Source organism: Babylonia areolata, chromosome 28 (assembly GCF_041734735.1).
Source record: "Babylonia areolata isolate BAREFJ2019XMU chromosome 28, ASM4173473v1, whole genome shotgun sequence".
Lineage (NCBI taxonomy): Eukaryota > Metazoa > Mollusca > Gastropoda > Neogastropoda > Buccinidae > Babylonia > Babylonia areolata.
In genome coordinates, this window is record NC_134903.1 from 19,287,445 (window position 1) to 19,309,099 (window position 21,655).

The 21,655-nt window shown below is 47.3% G+C and overlaps 1 protein-coding gene across 5 annotated transcripts in view; it reads right to left on the minus strand.

Annotated features, from left to right (window-relative positions):
• Positions 1 to 3,038: 3,038 nt before the first annotated feature.
• Positions 3,039 to 21,655, minus strand: part of LOC143301950 (uncharacterized) — an 83,036-nt gene continuing 64,419 nt past the window's right edge. For all 5 annotated transcript variants that reach the window (XM_076616422.1, XM_076616420.1, XM_076616421.1 and 2 more), the window contains 4 exons: positions 10,624 to 20,780; positions 7,560 to 9,952; positions 6,064 to 6,193; positions 3,039 to 4,078 (listed from right to left, as the gene is read on the minus strand). In XM_076616422.1, coding sequence (XP_076472537.1) covers positions 3,177 to 4,078; positions 6,064 to 6,193; positions 7,560 to 9,952; positions 10,624 to 20,780 — 13,582 coding nt within the window. In that variant the 3' untranslated portion in view covers positions 3,039 to 3,176. The remainder of the gene's footprint in view (positions 4,079 to 6,063; positions 6,194 to 7,559; positions 9,953 to 10,623; positions 20,781 to 21,655) is intronic.

A 21,655-nucleotide genomic window follows, 5' to 3' on the forward strand; every position in this document is an offset into this window, starting at 1 on the left:
AACACATACATGTCTTTCTCATTCTGCAAGGTTAACACATAAGTAGTCCTTCCTATTCTGCAAAGTAAACAAAGACATGCTCAGTCAAACCATGGCATATCCCTTACACAAGTCAGTGACAAACACATCTCTTACTGACTTAAGACAAAACCTTTTCGTTGGGTGTGGTTTTTTTGTTGTTGTTGTTTTTCTTTCTTTCTTTTTTTTTTTTTTTTTTGGTGGGGGTGGGGGGGGCACTTTTGTCACAGAAATATACATGTTCATGTCAGAACAGCACAAGCCTACAGCCAGACAAGAAAACATACACCAACACACACAGTCCCACCACATGCAAATGGAGCATAGGTGCATGCTGGTAATTAGCCCATCATGACACAAGTGTTCATGTACAGAAACATTCTGATTAATCTTAAAATTTTCATTATGAAATATTGGTTCCACAAGAAATTTGTATCCTTCTGAAGTGGTTTGTCATGCCGAGTGCATGAAATAAAACAAAAATCTGTTCAAAAACAAAAAACAAACAAAAACATAAAATCAAGTTTTAATTCTCATCATGCAGATCACAAAAATTAGACATCAAATCAGATTCTGGTCCATATGTCACATTTCCAGGCTGTCATCACCACACCCGACACTACCACATACACACACCCACACACTCGCTGCACCAGGCAAGCTATCACAATTAAATTGTACATGTATCCTGTCTCTTCATAACAATCACAAGAGGTCTCCCAAGACAGGATTCACATTTTACCAACTGTCAAATTTCACCCTTTCCATGAAAATCATCTTTTCAGGTAGCTTACAGCTCTAAGACGGACACACATTCCAGAATGACTTACAATCATGCGCTTCGTAACCCCTTCCAGGTTGGAGGGTTCCATTCGCATCCTCTGTGAAATACGCAGGGGCAAGGAAGCACCGGACATGAGAAGCTGGGGCAGAGCCTGGTCAGGTAAGTCCTTGGAGCCGGACACAAAGTGCATCTGCACGTAACTCTGGTCATTCTTAAGGGCCAGCATGCCTTCCCACACCATGGGGTAACGCTGAAAAACATCAAATACCACGCATGGGACAATGCTGGAATAATCCAAACCCAAATGAGCAAGACTGAACTGTCAAACATTACAGTATAATGAGGAAATGAGTCAGATGCCAAAGTATGATGATGAAAAGAAACTAAGTCAGTATACTGATGAAACAAGTCAAACACCACAGTACAATGATGAAACAAGTCAGTGTAATTCTGAAATAAATCAAACACCATAGTATCTATAATAATGAAACAGGTCAAGCACAACAGTATTATGATAAAACTAGTCAAATACCGCAGTATATTGATGAAACATGTCCAACACCACATTATAATGTCAATGATCAAACAAGTCAGTACAACATTTCATGAAACAAGTTAGTATAATGATGAACCAAGTCCAACACCACAGTATACAGATGTAACAAGTCAAAGACCACAGTATAATGATGAAAATATATGCATGCTTGAAATCTACATGTAACCATGCATTCAAGAAAAAAAATGTTTATCAATATTGTCTTGTGTATCAGATGCTCCAATATATGAGATGATCAACATGTTGGTAACTGCTAACAATAAGCATAAGGAAAGAACAGTGACAGACAACAGACATTCAGCTGGGCTGTGATGGCATGGCACACATATTCTTGCTTGTCTGCAACTAACTGTCCATGAACTAAGTATCAGTGACCACTAAGATATGCACCACAGACACTTGAATTTGTGTTGATCATATGAAGTGGTTGGTGCTAGAGGGTTAAGCCAAATTTTTCCGGAAAATATGAATTTGTTTTTAAGTTCACCACACACACACACACACCAGGCCCAACACTCAGCTTATATCACAGACTGACAAAAGCTTATATTTGGACCAACAACAAAGTGAGAGCTATATGATCTATGATTGCAGTGGGAAGTCATTTACAGCTTGGTCTTTTGTGAAGGACTATGACTCTCAAACTAGGAGGCAAGATTGCACTGGCTCTTAAGTGCTGCAGCCTTGGGGGCTAGTTGGCCTTTGGGAACCATACCAATGCCAACTTGTTCTTGTTGCTTAGAGCCCAGCTGACTGCACAAGGGCCATATCAGGACTGTCCAACCAAACAAATGCTCAACCGCATCAGACACAAAACTGTCACATTTACAAAAAAAACAACAACACAAAGACAAACCCACAAAACACAGTTTATGACACAGCATCCCAACTATTTAGCTCCTTTGGGAAAATAAGACTAGGCCATGCTGAGAATGCCAGCTATTCCCCTTCTTTTAAATCATCCCCAGATTACCAAAAAAAAATCATAAAAAAGATAAAAACAATACTTCAAAGCAAAACAAAAAATATACAAAATAGTCCATACAGTTAAATAACACTGCAGAATGGGCAGCTAGTGTCCATCCCCGTGTTTACATCTCACTACCTAATTGCCAGAGCAAAACAGGACAGACAGTAGGCTTGCTTGAAACAAAGAAAGGGGAACAGACTGGGAAGACAGAAAAAGGCGTCAACAGTGAAGAAAGAAAAAAAGGCAGAAACAAAGAGAGTGATAGTACAGAGGAAATTTCTAGCACAGAATTTCCAGAGGGCAGGGACGCTATTTATACTGAACGACCCCTGGCACGGCATCCCCATGGGGGCAATGCCAACCGTCCTACAGCCCTCTTGGCCGAGACAGCGGGGATATAACTTGGGCGAGATAGTCGGGAGAGCAGTTGCCTCCTCTGATGGTCTTAGTCGGGCACGACCATATCACACACACACACACACACACACACACACAGAGCAAACACAGAGACAACCAAAATATAAACGCAAAGAAAAAAAAAAAAAAAAAAAAAAAACGGAGAGGTGGGGAGGGGGAGACAGTGGGCACACAAAGAAGATTTACCCCCAGAACAGAGTGTAGGTTTTCACGGACTGGCATGTCACCCATCCTCATCATGGGGTGTCCGACCATGTCAGGTGGCATGCGCGGGGATGGGGAGGGAATGGGGGAGGGAGACCTCCCCAAGGACATCATGGCCGCAGGGGGCAGCTCCTTCTTCAGCAGACGTTCAGTGTCAGGATGCTGGTCCAGCGGGAAGCGCTGACCTCCTGGCCCAGCCATGAACTGCTGGAAGTGGCCAGGGGGCATCACTCCTTCTCTGCCTGGAGGCAGGAACTGGGGGTGGGGGTGCTGCTGACCTGCATACATGCGTGGATCCAGGGGCATGCGAGGCATTCCAAAATGACCTCCGAATGCCAGCTCCCCACCGTACACAGGGAGAGCATCACGGTGGGGGCCTGGTGGTGGTCCTTGTGTGGGGACAAAAGCACTGCTGGGAGGTGGGAGGGGTCTGGAGGCGGACCATCCACCCCCTTCCCCCTCTCTTTGAAAGTGGTAGGAGGAGGTCCAGGAGGGTACGATGCCTTGCCACTGGTACTGCTTCTCTCCGAGGAGCTGCCCCGAGATTCTGAGTCTGCCAAGTTGAGGGGCACCTGCTGCACAGAGGACGTGGAGGATGCGATTCCCATCATCTGGCTGTGGGAGGGTGGTGGGGGGCCACCCTTCATGCCCCCACCTTCCTGCCCGCCTCGTCCAACACCCAGCCCTTCCTGCATGGAGCGCTCTACAGCTGCCTTGTGGGCACGAGCTTCCACCTCTTTCCTGGCTGCCTCTTTCTTGCTGGCCGCTTCCTGTGCCGCTCGGGCTTCTTGGGCCACCCGGGCTTCTTGGGCCACCCGGGCTTCTTGGGCCACCCTGGCTGCCGCCATCTCTTTCTCCACTTTGCGGGCCTGTTCCTGGGCTGACTTGCGCGACGCTGCTTCTTGTGCCCGCGCTGCCATCTCCTGAGCCACAGCAGAGCTGTGAGCCAACTCCTGTGCTGTACGCACTCCTCGGGCCACTGCTGCTGCCGTGTGTGCACGCTCCTGCATCAGCATTTCCTGTAGGCGCTGTTCTTGCATGCGTTGACACTCCAGCTGCATCAGAATGTCCATGGGCAAGGGGCGTTGTCCTTCGTGGGCAGCAGGCGGCATGCCTCGTATCACCTCTTCTGTCAACAGTGAAAGCCACCCTATGTGCGCATCATCAATATAGGAGGTTAGAAACAAGAAATTAACTGTTGGCTCATCAATCTTCTTTTCACTTCTGTCATTACCATCCCTTCCCCACAATCCCTGCCCACATTTGTTTTTCAAACAGTATGAATGTGTATCTGTACAGATTTTAAAAAAATATATATGCACCACCATCGACTACACAAAAGCAATCCCTGGTCTGGAGTAAGTGAATTTAAGTGCTGCTTTGTTTTCTTTTGTCTAGTCTTCGCTGAGTTTTGTGTTTAATTTTATGTCATTTCTCATTTGGCAAACTAGGTTTCCTGCTGTGGAATTGTCATTTTAGGCAGCTTCCCATGAATTCATCAAAACTATGTTAAGTTACCTATGATGGCCAATAAACTACTAGCCGCCCAGGGTGAAGCAAGGAGAATGAACAATCCCCATCAAACAAAACCTCTTCTTTTTGTCAAGTAGTCAGTAACTAGAAATTCAAATGGAATGAAATTTTATTTCATTAAAAATCTGAAAATTAGTTTAACCACTAGGCTGCCTATATGACCAGATAACTCGTCATGGCAAGCATGTACGCTTCGCTGCCACAATGACGAGATAACTCGTCATCGAAGTATTCTGACTTTTCCCTGCTTTGCGTTCAGTTCGTTGACAAAAATGGTCGTAGCTTTAGCTTGGGGAATCTCTCTGGATTCTATTCATAGCTAGAAACCCCATCTACGTCATGAGGCAGTCCTTTATTTGAACGTTTTGGTTGGGTTACTGTCCCAGCGTTTGCCGGGCTCCTCTCCTCGCTTGCTCAACAAAATGTCGGACTGACGCCGTGCTCAAGACATGCGATCATAGCGAACTAAATCAACCAAGATTGCTTTCTTTTACTGATGCTCAGAAAGAATTGAAGCATAAACTCGAAGAAGACAGTGATGAACATTTATGGGATGATTTGATAGAAAATAAAGGGAGCAATCAAGAGAGTGGCCAAGATACAACTATCAGTGAGTGATGCCGGCTGTGCAAACCTTAGCAGAAGACAGAAAGTGACTGAATTATTAGCAAGACAGTGTGAGCGATTTTCTTGGCACTCAGCCAACGCAGTCTGATGAGAACTGGATAAAGTGACCATGTGAGAGGGGTGAAGAGGAGGGAGGGGGGTGGAGACTGAGGGGGCGTGGCCTCTCATCCACATTATCACTTGGAGAAGTCACAATGCAATTTTTTATTATTTTTTATTGTGGTTGTTCTAGTATGATTTTGTGTATGCAGATATCCATTTGTCCAGAAAATATGATATTTTAGTGCAAATTACCTGACTAATGTTAGTAATGAACAAGTTGAAAATGTGACAAAAAACAAAACACTGATTTCAAAACAACAGCATGTCACTAAAAATATATAAAATAGGAAAACATCATGTGTTTTGTGTTCTTTATTCATTTACCTTTCAGAAAATATACACTTTTATGGGTCTTTCTCCAATAAAAAGAGCACAGAACTTCTTGAAAATTTATACCCATTTTTAGTGGAAAAACCCTGGCAAATAGATTTCACTTAAATCTTATTTTCCTGGCAGCGAAAGGGTTAAATAAAATGCAGCTTACTTTGTTTCAGACAAAAGAATGTCATCCATTCAACATATTAATTTTTTTAACCGCTGAGTGTCCTTTCCATTTAATTTGGATGATAGTCATAGTGTCACCGATTCTGCTAAGAGTTATTCTTTCAATGGAAATACCCCACCTTTAAGTAAGCAGTAACCTGTACTTAGCATTTCAACTCAGCTGGAATCAAAACAAATTACAATAAGTTAAACGCTCATCTTTGTAAATACATCTAATTCTAAACCTGGACACCAGCTCCGTTTTCTTTTCAGTTAACAAACTGGTTTTTAAAACGGAAACTACAGGATTCAAACTGCTAGAGCATCACAATTCTAAGGAAAAGATGCAAATCCAAAGCATAGGCTCACCTTTGTATCTTGGTAACAAAGCATCCTGAGGGATAGCTGGTGCTGGGGGGCGGTGTGGATGGGCCACACCACGAGCACTGTGCACACCTCCCTCCATGGGCCTCATAGGGTTGGGCAGTCGCTCAATCACCTGTACACACCTCTCACATCAATGCCAGGCACCACCACCATAACACTGTAGAAGTTTCTAGGCTGGATACCACCTTGCCTTTTATCAATACTGAGAGTGTGATACTAAAGAATAGGAACTGTATCTACTCTAGTACTATGGTGTATACCCCAGAAATACACCCGCAGCCATCCAGTCAGAATCATGCTTCATTACATCAATACATGGCTGATCATTATTCTCTTTGGTATGTGTGACCGATGCGTGAGTTTTTTACCTATGCAGGTTCCATCCAAAATGTGTCAAGACCTTCAAAACACACAGAGAAATGAACACGAAGACTTACGACAGCGCCTTAAATTATACAATGAGTAGTGCTGTGTTCACAACTGACCCAGATACACAATTACAGTTGCTGTCGAAATCAAAGTACACAACCCGCTACGTGTGAGAGAGAGGGTATCTGTGTCAACACTGAAACAATGTTGATTCTTGGTATATCAATCCAATTGCCCAAATAATCTTTTCTTTCCATTTTTCATTTCAGCAAATTACATTGAACACGCTTGCTGTAATAACATCAAAATCTAAAATCATTTGCATTAACTGAAGGTGCCATCATATTTCTTGGTAAATTATCTGTGCATGCACTAAGTCAAAAGCAACTAGGAAGAAATACTGTTGTGCTTTAGACTGAGGCAGTGGCAGGGGAGTGAATTATCCACCATTCCGGAACCCTTAAAGGTTAAAATAAGTCTTATCTCACACAAACGCACTAAGTCTTCACACAGGTGCATAAAATAAATGACACTCAACACTCCATCATTAGCATGACTACTAAGTACTGTACAAACTACAGTACTTCTGCAATTTATAATTTGTTCCGCTCAATTAAGTCCCATACAAATTTTAGACTCTCTTTTGTGAACTGGCAAGTGATTCTAAACTTCTACAGATGAAATGTACAGTAACTGTGTGAATAATATAGAACTTGAACATGTATACGAAATATATTTCTCTAACTTCAATCCTTACCTCACATTTCCAACAGGATACCCACCCCCACCTCTACATCTAAAAAAAAAATAAAATAAAATTTTAAAAAAAAGGGGGGAGGGGGGGGGGGGGGGGGCAAAGAAAACCAAGAAACTAAAAAAACAAGCAGGCACGTTTTGGCAGAGTCCATAGCCATACACAACAAACACTATGTTCCACCAATCTCAATTACAAGTTCCCAAAATTATCTCCCCATCCCTTTAGAAATGACACTTCTATTGAGCATCCCTCACATTAACATATTTCACATTAGCAAGTCTTTGGGCTGATTTCCAATAAGGAAACATGCCCTATAGATATGTAAACATAATATAGATAGGACATTGCTTACCTGCCCAACAGGACTGGTGGTTTTTGGGGACAGAGAGCGAGGCTGACCTGCCACAACCCCAGAATACAAGGAGCTGGCTGAGGTCTCTGGTGGCACTTTGGATGGCACGGTGTCCTGAAGGGAACCCCGGCGGTGGGGGTGAAGAGCTGAGGGGGTGGTGACAGAGATGGAGAGAGCCGAGGAGGATGGGGTAGGTCCAGAACTGATGAGCTTGGCTGGGTCCTGCTGGGGATGAGAGACCACCATACTCTGAGGAATGGCCATGGGGCCATGCTCCCCCTGGATCATGAAGAAGCCAGGAGGATGCGCCAGGCCCTGGTGGCGCAGATTGGACAGGTGACCCTGCAGGATTTCACGCTGCTCTCTTTCTCGTTCCAACTCTCGCTCATGCCGCTCTGACCCCACAGGGCCTTTGCCCAACTGGTCTGGTGGTGTCATGTGGTCACCAGGCACAGAAGGAGGCCTCATGTCTCCATGGTGGGAAGGAGGCCGTGATCGTTCCCTCGTACCACCAGGTGTGGGGGGCTGACTGCTGTGGGCACTGGGAGGACGCTTGAGAGCCACCGGACTCGGCACCGGCTCCAGTGGAGACACAGCTGGTAGCTGTGCACTCTGAGGCCTCTGTGGCTGGAGAGTGGTGGTGGGGGATACCTGAGATGGGGAGGGTGGAGGTGGGGTCTGAATGGGAGGCTGCTGTTGGCTGGGATGAGGACCAGGAGCTCCCTGCCAGCCCTTAGGCAAGACATGAGGCAGCTTGGGGCTCATCTGGGGGTGGGGTGCCTGCACCAAAGCAGGCACTGGGGGCATGGAGGATGGTGAAATCTTGCTTTGAACTGCAGGGCTGCTGCTGACACTCAATGATGTTGTGGTTGGAGCAGCAGCAGGGGGGTGACTATGGCTTCTCAACACATTACTGGGGACTGAAGACACTTTAGGAGAGCTGTAACGCACCTCAGGAGGAGCCAGGTGTGGCATAGGTAAACTGGAGAGTAGGCCCGCCTGAGAAATAACCTGGTCTCTGGTGGAAGGAATAGCAAACACACCAGTACGCCGTGCCTGTTCTACCGGATGACCAGGTGGAAACATAGAGGACATCTGAACAAGAGGGGATGCTTCTTCTCGCCCCAATCCCATCCGCTGTGTACTGGGTCCCTGCGTGTGACTTGTAGACACCAACGTCATGGGGTGACTGGTAGAAACACTGGACACACTAGGCTGAGCATGACTGGAAGGTATGTTGGACACTGCAGGCTGAAGAAGACCAGATGAAACACTTGGCATCAGAGGCTGAGGGTGACTGGCAGGAGTGTTTGGTACTGCAGCCTGTGAATGGCTGGGTAAAGTGTTGGACACAACCACCTGATGGTGATTTGATGAAAAATTTGGCATCTGAGGGTGTGGATGAGTGGAGGCGACACCATGCACTGCTGACTGCGGGTGACTGGGTGGACCACTGGATACCACCATGTGGGGGTGACCAGCGGACACACTGGCCGTCACAGTCTGGGAATGACTGGAGGACACAGAGGTGGATCCTGCATGGGGCTGGCTGGCTGCAACATTCACTGCTGACACCTGAGTGTGGCTGGATGGAGGTGTACCTTGCATACCATGGGAAGTCATGGGTGGAGGGTGGATCATCACCCCTGGGGAATGGCTGGTGGCCACCTGACTTCCTTGTCCCTGGCTGTGACTGGTTGGAGGAATGACCATCATGTGAGGCAGGCTGGAAGGAGGACCCAAACTGCCTGGACGCGGAGGCTCAGGACTTCCTAAGACAAGACCCTCTCCCTTTCTCCCTCTGCTGCTAATCACATCTGGCACAGAGTGAGGAGGTGGGGGGAAACCAGGGCCAGCCACTGAGGCAGGCAAGCCACGAAGCTGCTGCATAGATGTGGTCATACTGTGTGGTGTCATGGATGAAGAGGAGATGGGCACATTCTGCGGGGGCATGGGATGGGGCAAACCCAGCAACTGAGGTGAGGGAGGAGGCCCCTGGCGGGTGTCTGCTGCAGGCAGAGGGAACTTGCCATGAGACCCCATGCTGGGTGTGGGCACCCCTGGCTGCCAAGCCATGGTCACCGTGGGTGGGGCTTCCTGCTTTATGTTGCCCACACCACTTTTCCCCATGAGGCCCACTTTGCTGAGGTCACCTGGCATGGCAAAGCCAGGGGGGAAGGTGGTTAGGTCCCCTGACATGGTAATCTTGGCCATGGTGTCCTGCTTGGCCTTGCCCCGCTGTGGATGTGGGCTGCCTGCCATCGCCAGCGTCCCTGCCTGAGGTCCCAGCATGTTCAGCTCCATCCCACTTTTGCTCACCATCACCGCTTCTGATGGAGAGGGTGGAGCTGCTGTACTGTCTGACGTCTCTAGGATTGCTTGCTTTCCTCGGCCTGTCAACATTACACACCACTAGTTGTTTACCATCTCCAACATCTTCAGAGACATCACAAACTTGATTTAAACATGAAAACCTGACAGCACAGAACAAAAGCTATTTAATCCTCTACATAATGCAAACATTAAAAAAACCTACACTGACCATTCTACATGAAAAACAGTTGAAAGTTAAACAGAAACAACAGCACAGACACAGAGCTCAATTCTTTTTTTTTTTTTTTTTCTTCTTCTTTTTATTTTTATTTTATTTTATTTTTTTGCTAACATTTTCTCTGAGAATAGAATGCAGCAGACCTACTATCAAGGACATGATTAAGCCTCCCCAATCCTTCTTGATTATTATCACCTTGACAAGGTCTCATCAGAATTCATTTCAGTGTCTTATTGCCTGTGATGAGCATATCAGAGACATCAGCTGATCAGAACAGCACTTCATCACATGAAAAGAAATAAAAGCGTTTTAAGAACAAGCAGGAAACTTCTCACTGTACTTGACAGCACTGCTTTTTCGGACCAATGTTATCTGTCAATCTGTCCAATCTGAATCAACTGAACTATCAACAACAGACCATTAAACAAATTCTGAAAGTTTTATACATATATATGTGTCCACATATATGTATATGTGTGTATATATATATATATTTTCCATAGTACAGCTTACCTCGAGCAGTGGATCGTGGTATGGCCTTTTCCATTTCCGGTTTGTGATCAGCGACACCAAAGATTCCCTTGGAGACAGCATCAATAATCTTGTCCACATTGCTCATGGAGGAGGTGGAGTCATCGGAGGCCTGCTCCTCTTGCACCAATTCCTTGAAGTTGGCCATGGCTGGAGGAGGCTGATGAGGGACAGGCTGTAAAGGCGGTGGTCCTCCATCAGAACTCCCCATCTCACCCGTTTTCCCCAATGAAAGAGGATCACAAGATTCTGAGGGTCGCTTGTTTCTTCCCCGTGTGGTTCGCAGTAATGGTCCTGGCTCCAGCTTCTGCTCCTGCTCACTGGCTTCAAACTCATAGATGTTGTCCTTGGAGATTGGCTTGGGGTCAATGGTGGACAGCATGTTCGCTGCCTTCCAGTCCTCAAAACTCTGGTGAGGCACAGTGTCCAAGTTCTCCCCTTCCTTACTCATGGCACGCCCTTTGAGGGGGGAGTCCTCCTTGCGCTTTCCGCGGCCAACTTCCAGCTTCTCCAGCTTGACCACAGGAGAACCCATGTCATTGGAGGCCTTGGGGGAGCCACGACCCCGAGGTGTGGGGGTTTGTTTGGGTGACTGACCACCTCGCACAGCCCTGGGAGAAGAACCAGAGCGCGAGGCACGAGGTGAAGTAATGGTCAGGCCCTGCTCCATAGCCTTGTAATTTGTTGGCTTACGTGTGCGTGAAGGCCGCTGCGTCTTATATGGACTGGCTGAAGCACATGCCATATGAGCTGGTGATTTTTCTTCAGAGTCAGACCCAAGCTGGAACTGAGCCTTGCTACGTTCCTCCCCATCAGTTGGAGTTTCCTGATCCTCCAAGTTGATGACCAGCTCAGCTTCACCATAGGAAGAGTCCAAATCAGTCTTTGATTCTGGACTCGCCAGGTCCTCTTTCACAATGCTTTGTTGCCAAGCAGGAACAACAGACGGTGCAGAAGGCGGGGGCACTGGCAGCACAGAGTCTGCCAATGGTGATGATGAAGGTGGGGCACTTCCATCCGATTCAACAGCATCTCGTGAGGATCCTGCTCGGCCTCGTCGACCTTTGCCCCTAGACGAGTTCTTTCGCTGTGGAGATTTCATTGTCTGTGGACTTTCTTCTGCTGCAGAGGCTTGTAAAGAACTAATGGCCGATTCAACAATCAGTTCCATGCCATTGTCTTCATCCTCAAACTCAAAGTCATAAGCATCTAGAGTTTTCTTCTTGGTCTCCATGTCATCCACTTTAGACACCTCAGGCAGTGGCTTAGCTAAACCAGGCAGGTGCTTAGAATCTTCTGTGGGGTGTGTAAAAGCCATAGGTGTGTCACTGAATCCTGGCAATCCTGGGAAAAGGTCTTTGAAAGCAGGCATTGCTTCTTGTGGTGGTGGTGGCAGATCTTCTTTCACCTGACCGTCCTTGGGGCCTTTGGAGTTGGAGCGCTGTTTCTTGCCACGCCGTGGCGTCTTCTTTCCAGCATCAGGCACCACTTCCTCCACAGCAGGTTCTTTGTCAGGCTCCTGCTGCAGTTGCTCCATAACAGACAAGGACTCTTCATGGACCACAGACTGGGAGGAGGTTTGAGGAGCCTCTGAGGCTTCAGGGATGACAGGCCCAGTAGTTTCTGGCTGTCCCTGCAGAGCAATGGGGTCCATGAGGGCAGTGGAGGGGGATGTAGGGGTGGCAGCCGGATCCAGCACGCCTGTGGGCTCCTGGTGAATGGAAGTCAGAGAAGGATGGTCAGCAGTATCAAAAGAAAACTGGTTTGTGTCTTCCTCTCCCATGATAGCCTGTACTGCCAGTGCAGCTTCTTCTGATGCTGCCTGCTCTTCTCTCTCTTTTATCTCTAGCTGCACCATGCCATCCTCCTCAGACTCCTTCGGTTCTTCTGATTCCAACACAGAACTGGTCGTCTCTGCTGCATTGAAGGCAATACTGTCAACTCTCTCTGGTTTGGTGAAGGGGGTGAATAGGCCCACGTCCTCACCCACTGGCTGAGATAAATCGGCAAATTCTTTGGAGTCCTGCAGCTTGGGAGATCCTTTGTCCAGTTTGTCCACAGGACAGCCATGTTCTCTGTCCTCGGAGAACAGAGGGCTAGATTCTTTTGTGACATTTATGTCTTTGTATGAAAACTGTCCATCTGGGAAACTGGCCTTTTCCTGAACGTCTTGAAGGTCACTAGTGTTCTCTCCTGTGGAATTCTTTGTGGCTTCCAGACACATTTCCACAGCTGCTAAGGGATCAATCTCCTTGGAGCCCTTACGAGGATCTTTTTTATCCTTCTTCATCTTCTTTTTCTTGGGTTTGATAGGCGCTTCTGTATCAGATTTCTCAATTTCTTCTGCCTTGGGCTTGAAAGCTTCCTCAGGAATGTTAATAAGTGGCTTGGTGTCTTGGTCCATTGTTGAAGGCATGCCAAACAGACCAACCCAACCTGGTTTGTTTTTATCCTCCGCTTTGCTCTCGGGTTTACTTTCCAAATTGGGCGAAGCTGTTTTTGGCTCCTCCTCATTTGCGACTGCACTGGTCTGTATTTTCTCTGGACTGGCCACAGCTTCAACACTAGGGGCCTTTTCTTCTTTCTTATCCTTGTCCTCTTTGTCTTTACCATCTTCTGGCCTGGGAATGCTGTCCCTCTTTTTGTGAATAAGAGGGGCAGGGTGACCCCAAAAACTGACGAAGGGATCCAGTTCCTCTGCCACTTCTGGAACAGGTGCTGGTGGTTCTGGCTCTGGTGGTTTCTTCACAGTTTCAGCTACCAGTGAACTGATAGCATATGACTGGGGGCTCTTTTCTGGCATGTCTTTCTTCTTCTTCTTCTTCTTTGGTTTATTTTTGCTTGCATCTTCTCCAATGGAACTGTCTTTGGCCTCATCTGATTGCTTGTGCTTGTCCTTGACATCCTTGACATCTGCTTTGTCTTTGAGCTTGCCCATGTCATCCGCCAAGGTTTGCAGAATAGGGTCACGGTTATGGCTGTCCTTCGTGTGTGAAATTGATGGTTCTGATTGCTGGTCTGTTTTCTCTGCTGATGCCTTGGCTTTGCTTTTCTTTTCTTTCTTCTCTTTCTCTTTGCCTGATTTTGGCACTGTGTCTTTTTTAACATCAGCATTTGTTTCGGCACTGGCTGGTTCTGATTTCTTGCCTTCTTCCAGGTCTGTTTCTCTGTCCTTGCTGATTGCCACTTTGTCAGAGGCGGCAGTGGATTTCTCTGTTTTTGCATGGACACTCTTCTGACTCTGCAAACCAACTCCCTCCATTTCACTCTTCTTGGGGCGTTTCTTCTTCTCTTTCTGTTGCACCTTTGGCTTCCCCAGCTTTTCTTCAGGAGCTGAGGCAATGGGCTTTGAAACAGTCTGTTCTTCCCCCTTTGGTTCAGCCTTGATCCCTTTCTCTTCTTTGTCTGGGGCTGAGAGTTCTGAAATCACAGATTCTTCTACAGGCTTTACAGACACCCCTGCTTTTGTTGGTACTTCTGTCTTTGCTGAAGCTGCTTTCTTTTCCTCTGTCGATACTGGTTCCACTTCTATGTTGTCCTCTTTCTTCACTTTCTTCTTTTTCTTCTTCTCAGTGTGACCATGTTCTTCTTTATCACTCTTCTTCTGTGCCACAGCAGTCTCTGTTTTGACAGCAGGTTCATCAGCCACTTTTTCCTTCTGCTCCAGTTGAGTTTTTCTCACTTTTGAACCTGATTCCTTTTTCTTCTTGTTTTCTTTACTGGTTTCATCTTTATGTTTCTCTTTCTCCTGCTTTCCTTCCTCAAACTCAGTGCTAATTTCTACAGAGTCCTCTACCAACACAGGCATTTTCTTCTCCTCTTTTGAAGCTGACTTTTTATCGGGAAGTTTTTCCTTCTTCTCTTTCTTTTCCTTCATGGCCGGAACAGTCTCCTTGCTGGAAGACAGCTTTGGCTTTTTAGCTGGGGGACCGTCACTGCTAGCTTTCTTTGGTTTGGCAGGCTTTTCTTCCACTTTATCCATCTTCTTTTTCTTCTCTTTCTTGGGCAGCTCCACCTCCAGGTCATCAAGGTCATCATCATCTTCATCGTCAGACAGGCTCAGTTCTGATATAGCTGTCACGTGACTGGATGATTTCTTCTCTACCTTGGCAGCAGGCTGCAGTTTGGGAATATCAAGGGAGTCATTAAAATCATCTGTTGACTTCCTCTTCTTGGGTTGCTTTTTGGGCTTCTTCTTGTCTCCCTGTTTAGCTGGCGTCGATTTAGATTTGGGAGCTGGTCTCTCAGGAGTTTTGTCCACCTCCATATCCTCATCTTCTGATGAAGAACTAAATATGTGGGAACTCTTCTGCTTCGTTCTCACCAGAGCAGCAACTTCTTCCTCTTCATCATCTGAAGAGGATGAAATGACTGCTCGCTTTTTCTTTGCTGGTGGTTGAGCTGGCTTCTTTTTGGTGACCTTTTTCTTGGCATTGAAATGGGAGTCACTGTCAGATTTCTCCGAGTCAAACTCAAGAGAGGACAGATCGCTTTCATCAGAGGAAGAGTCATCCAGAAGACCCTTGGGTTTGGTCTTTTTGGTGGAGTCCCTTCGTGAGTGTAGTTGACTGAGTTTTTGACGCGTGTCACTGGAAATTTCATTCACTGGATTTTTCTTGATGCACGAACGCCTCTTGATTGTGTCATACATGGAAGTAAAAACAGGCCCTTCCACAAGGTGGTAAGGAAAGTCATCATCTGGTGCTATTTTTTCAGCTTCTTTTTTATCAGCTTCTCTTTTGTCAGCTTCTTTTTTATCAGCTTCTTTTTTGGAGGAAGAATTGTTTGCTGTTTCCTTTTCCTTGGAATGTTTCTTCTCTTTCGTTTTGTCTTTCTCCTTTGCCTTTTCTCTTTGCTTCTCTCTTTCCTTTTCTTTTTCTTTCTGCTTCTGTTTCTCCTTTTCTCTTTCTTTCTTCTGCTTTTCTTTCTCCTTTTCTTTTCTTTGCTTTTCTTTTTCTCGTTTCTTCTCTTCTTTCTTCTTCTGTTCCTCTCTTTTCTTTTCCTCCTCTCTTTTCCTCTCTTCTTCTTGTCTCCTCTGTTCTTCTTTTCTCCTTTCTTCTTCTTTTCTCCTCTCTTCTTCCTTCCTTCTCTCTTCTTCTTTCTTCTTCTCCTCTTCCCTCTTCTTTTCCTCCTCCTTCTTTTTTTCTTCTTCCTTTCTTCTTTCCTCTTCCTTCTTTTTCTCCTCTTCTCTTCTTCGTTCCTCTTCCCTTCTCTCTTCTTCTTTTCTCCTCTCCTCCTCTTTCTTTCTTTCCTCTTCTCGTCTCCTATCTTCTTCTCTCTTCTTTTCTTCTTCTTCTTTCTGCTTCTCTCTGGATTTTTCGTTGTCACCACTCTTGCTCTTCTTGGGGGTTTTGGTTTTGTCAGTTTTGTGCGTTTCCTTGTTCTTGCTAGTTTTGTCCGAGTTCTTGCCGTTATCCTTGCTGGACTTGGATGACGAAGACTTGGCACCACCGTCTGCTGGCTTTTGGCTGTCCTTTCCATGCCCTTTGTGTTCATTTTCTTCGCCCGTGCTGTCCAAAGCCTTGGGAGGAGTGGGCTTCTTTTCCGGCGGACTGCTGTCGTGCTCATTCTTCACCTTGTGCCTGCTGTCCGGTTTCGTCCCCTCAACCTTTCCATCGTGCTTCTCGCTCTTCTCTTTGACTTTGCTCTTCTTCTCCTTGCCGCCGTCATGGTTTTCACTGGCCTTCTTCTCTTCTCTCTTCACTTCAGACTTGCTGTGACTTTTCTTTTCCTGACCTGGTGTCTTGTCTTTCTCTTCTTTAATGCTGTCCATCTTCTCTGGGTTCTTCTTGTCTTCTTTCTCCTGGCTGGCGGACTTCTTGTCTTTCTCTCTCTTGTGAGGCTCATGGTGCTTGTCTCTGGCTTTGGCCTTAGTGTCCAAGTTGTCTGTCTGACTGGCATCTTTGGATTTACTCCTGGAGTCACTTTCTGTGCTGGGGTCTCTGCTCTCTTTCTTGATTTTCTCTTCCTTGTCGTCCTTCGGTTTGGAGCGATTTTTGCTGTGGCCATCAGAGCTACTGTCTCTGCTTTTGCCCTGGGAGTTCTTGCTGTGAGAATCAGTGGTCTTGTCTTTACTTTTACCAGCAGTGTCTGCGTCTTTCTCTGTTCCTTTACTGTGAGAATGGTGTTCCTTGTCTTTGCCCTTGGAGTGCGTGTCACCGTCCTTGCCCCTGTTGTCACTGTCCTTCACCTCAGTTTTCCCACCATGGCCACCAGTATCTTTGACCTTGGTCTTGTGGCTGTCCATCTTTCTCTCTTTGCTTTTGGGATGCACATCCCCTTCTTTACTCTTGGCTGGTGCCTGTGGATCTCGAACTCTAGACTGGAATTCTGCATCTTTGTTGCTGGAGGAATCTGTCTTCGATTTTGAACTGGCTTCCTTTTCCTTGTTTTTGTTGTTGGATTCAGACTCCTTTGATTTGCTATGCAGATCATCTTTACTTTTGTTTCTGGATCCCGACTCATGACGTGACTTATCTGGAACCTTTTGGCCGGAACCATGCTCTTGCTTTTCACTGTCTTTCTTGTCACTTCGGTCTGCAGCATCCTTGGAAGTGGACTTGCCTATCTTCTTCTCAGCCTGTGATAATTTATTGTGAGTCTTCTTGTCTTTGGTCTCAGATTCTGACTTCGAGGTGGAGTCATGCTTGTCCACCAAGTCACTGCCTTTCACTTTATCTCTGACACAGGAAGATTTGGGCTCTGTTTTGGTGTTGGTCACATCAGGTTTGATGTCGGGAGCAAACAAAGGATCAGGCTTGATGCTCTGCTCCACCAGACGACTGTGAGCAGACTTGCTCTTGCTGGGCCGCTCACTGTGTGGCTTGCCTGTCAAAGAGCTTGTCATGGAGGAGCTCACAGAAACACTGTTCGTGTTCACTGCTGAGGTGGAGATGGAGGTGGTGATGGTGACGGAAGTAGCAGTTGTAATGGTGGGGGGAGAGGAAGTGAGAATGGAGGTAGTGGATGGTGTGGAATGCATCACAGACGATTGTGAGGTGCTGGCTGAAGAAACTGGTACTCCTGGTTTGGTACTACCAGCCCCAGCCTCCCCTGCAGCAGAAGAACTTGTTTCTTCTGACCCATGGCTGGGCCCGAGCTTCTCCTCTCTTCTGCCACCAGCAGACAGACTGTCTTTTTTCGACTGTTCAGACAATAAAGGAACATCTGTAACTGAAGAATTAGAAACGGTCTGCAAAGCCTCTTCACCAACACCACCATGCAGAGAGGAGTCTACAGTATCTACACCAGTCACCTCGGCAGAAGTATCCTTTCTGGTCAATGAAATCAATGTCACATCCTTCTTGGTCACTGGAGTCAGCGTCACATCCTTGCTCGCCAAAGTCACATCCTCTTTGTCCAACGAACACACAGAGAACATCCCAGAGGTTCCTGAAGAACTAACAGACTCCACAGTGGATGCACATGCAAGGCGCATCTCCCCAGCTGATGGTCCCATCAATGACACTCCGTTGGACCGTGACACCAGTGGTGGAGTGGCAGACAGAGTCAGTAATCCAGACTCCTGGCCCACAGGGCCAGCAGAAGTGACAGTTCCAGGCCAGAGATGTTTGTCAAGCCCTACAGCCAATCCTGCTGACTCAAGGGCACCTGACTCAGCAGTATGAGGGGAAAGGGGCAAGGAGGAGGGCGTGGGGGCAGGCCATACAGTCAAGGAGCCTGCACAGGGCCGAGGAGAACAGGAACCAGTCACAGAGGCAGGGAAAGGAGGAACCCGAGGAAAGGAAGTGGAAGAAGATGGACTGGACACAGAGATGGGCACACCAGGGTAAGGTGAGCGAAAACCTGGCTGCATGAGGGAGGCTGTGGTCACCACAGTGCCAGGCAATCCAGCCATGGTGGTGATGGTGGTAGTGGTGGGCTGCTGCATTGAGGCCCATGCTGTGGTGATGGGAGCTGCACTGCTCCCAACCACCTCTGCCCCTGCACTCTCCCCATAAGGAAGTGGTCGGAAAGCCAGTTTCATCATGGAAGATCGAATTCCAACCTGTCCAAAATTGAGAGCTGTTTCCTGCTTTTCCGTGCTGTGCTGGCCTAAGCGCTTGTAATCCTGGTCCAGAATACTGCTGCGCTTCAGTAAGGTTTGCATTATCTCTGAGGGTTCCTGCTTCTTCTCTGCCATTGGACCACCTGTCTCTGTATCCTTCTTGCGTATACGATACTTTGTCATGAAGTTAGTATAAAGGGTGTTGGGTGTGGAAAGGTGGGACGAGCTGGATGACAGAGCCGACATGTCAGCAGCAGTCTTGCTGAGCGGAGTCATATTCATGATCTCATCCACCATGCGTATCCTGTCGGCAAATGAGGGCTGTCCCGGCTCTGCGCCCTCTTCCACACTGCTGTTGGTATCCGACAAGCTGTCGTCCACATGGGCCAGAGAAGACAATGCTGGCTCACACAACTTGGAATCCAGCTGGCTGCTATCATCCTGGTGGATTGGTGGGGGTGATAGTGTGGTGCTGGGGGCTTGCCAGTCAACCATGGGAGAGGCTGGTTTAGGAGAACTCCGAACACTCTCAGAGTTAATGGACTCCAGGTCAACCACATCCTCGCTGACTGTGGGGCTGAAGCAGGCTTCAGGGCTTGGGCCCAGCTTGGGGCTCCAAATCCCTTTTTCAAGCAAGTACGATCTGCTCCCTCCTCCCCGACCCTTGTCCTGCCCTGTCCAATTCCCTCCCTTGACCCTGGCTCCCACAGAAGCCACACCACCACCATGGACTTTCACTGCTTCCTTTGTCCTGGAGTAATTGTCACTCTCTGCATCATCACACTGCTTTCCAGACAGATCTGCATTGGAGCGACCACTTCTGACCCCCACCTCCTCCACATCCCCATTGTCCTGGTGATAGTTATGTTTGAACACGTCACCAACACTGTCTACATCCACACGGCGACGTTTGCCGTCTGTGGGGCTGCTCTCTGTGCTGTCCAACAGCCCAGGGTCACTCCCTTTGACACTGACTTTGAAATCTACCTCATTATCCCCTCTGAGCTGAGCACAAGACTGCAAGGCCAAGCGCTGTTTCTGCTTCTCTTTCAGCTTCATCTCCATGCGAGTCAGCTCCTCCATCTGCCTCCGGCAACTGTCCCGTGAGCTCACTTCTCTCTTCTTCAGGGAGCCATCATTTCCCTGGCCGTCCAGAGCAGCATCCATGGTGGCCAGGTCATCCCCACAGACCCGGCTCTCCTCCCGCCCCAGTTCCATCAGCAGCTTCTGCTTCTGCAGCTGCAGATTCTGCAGCTCTGTCTCACTCATGGAGCCGTTCTCCTGACTGCTGGTTGAGTCAGGGCTGTCCACCGTACTCTCCAGTATGCGCACCCCTCGGGACTTGCTCCCCTCACTCTTGGCCAGCTTGCTGCCCGTCTTGCCAAACTGCTGTCGCTGTTTGCGCTGACGCTCCCGCTCAGAGCTGACTTTCAGCGTCAGGATGCCAACACTCTGACCTTTCTTCTTCTCCTTGCCAGAAACAGTATCCTCATGGAGTCGCTTGCGCACACTGGACTTGTCAGGGAGAGTCACTTCAGAGCCCAGTTTGGGGGCTGTGGGGGACGAGGTGCTGCCTGCTTGGCTGACCCAGACACTCCGTAGTTTGGGTTTGTTGTCTATCACAGTGTAGGTGGGCTTGAAGTCAGAGTTCGCCTCCAGGTTGCGGGTGAAAAATGTCTTTGAGATCGGCTCCTCTGCTTCTGTGGGTGTGGGTGGGGTGGAGCTCAGCTCATCCCCTTCAGGTGAACTGTGACCTGAAGCAAAGATGGGGGACCGACGTCCACGAAGGTCACCCCCCTCACTCAGTCGTTCAGTCAATTTCTCGTCAGATTTATCCTTGTCGTAGCGGGTCCTGAAGGGTTTTTCCTCCACAGTGCGTGTGACGTAGCGATCCGAGCGGAAGGAGTTGTGCTCACTGCTGGGAGTGGAGCTGCGGGTGTAGGGGTCCTTGCCGTCATAGCGATCCAGGGACACCTCCCTTGACGAGCGGTGTGAGCGGTCATCATATTCATGAGGGGAGTGTCCACGTTCGCGCCGTTCTCGTTGGCTGTGGCCATATTCCCGAAGTTCCTGCTCGTAGTCGTCAACGTTCCTATAGTATGTCCCACTCTGGTTGTACTCCGACTGCCTGCTGAACACACCATTATGAACACAATTTAATAACATGTCACCATCATCTTTGCAATGCAGTATTTGACATTCAAATTCATCATAAATCGGAACACTATTTTCATTAACAGTATCACCATCATAACATTCACAGTAATGGCAATAGAATATGTTGTGATCTCAAATAACTGGTGTTGGGTAGTCTATAAATGCACTTAATTTGTGTCAGAGTAATATAACATTCACAGTAATGGCAATAGAATATGTTGTGATCTCAAATAACTGGTGTTGGGTAGTCTATAAATGCACTTTATTTGTGTCAGAGTAATACAACTAGAGAATAATATCTATTTAACAGTGAACATATTAGGAAGAAACTGACCCCACTTCTCACCAGCCATCAACTCCATCTCTTTTCAGCAAACAAAAATCAAGGAGTGAAAGGTAAAACACTATGTGTCAGGAAAGGAAAAATGGTCTATGTCCAAATTCCAAATAACTGCAAGCACTGAATTTTTTTCTCTATTTTCTGAAAACCTAAACACTAATCACTGCTAACAGGAGTGTAAATTGTATCAGTTTTGTTTTTTGTTTTGTTTTTCTCCACAAGCACGCACTGAACCTTTCAAAATACCTTTCCATCTTTATTTTTTGGTGTGATCTGACAGAAAAGAAAGACTGAGCTCATAGCCAGTGAAAATTACTGGAACATACTCTGCAGAGGATTTATACATTTTTACCACTTTTTTTTTTTTGTGCGTGCATGCACAGAACATACCCACACACTGACACAGCGAATTCTTCACAGATGCACGCGAGTCAACTGTATCGTGTGACATATTAACGCAGAATGGGGAGTGTATTATGTCAGGATAGTCTGCTTATCTAGTGGTGAAC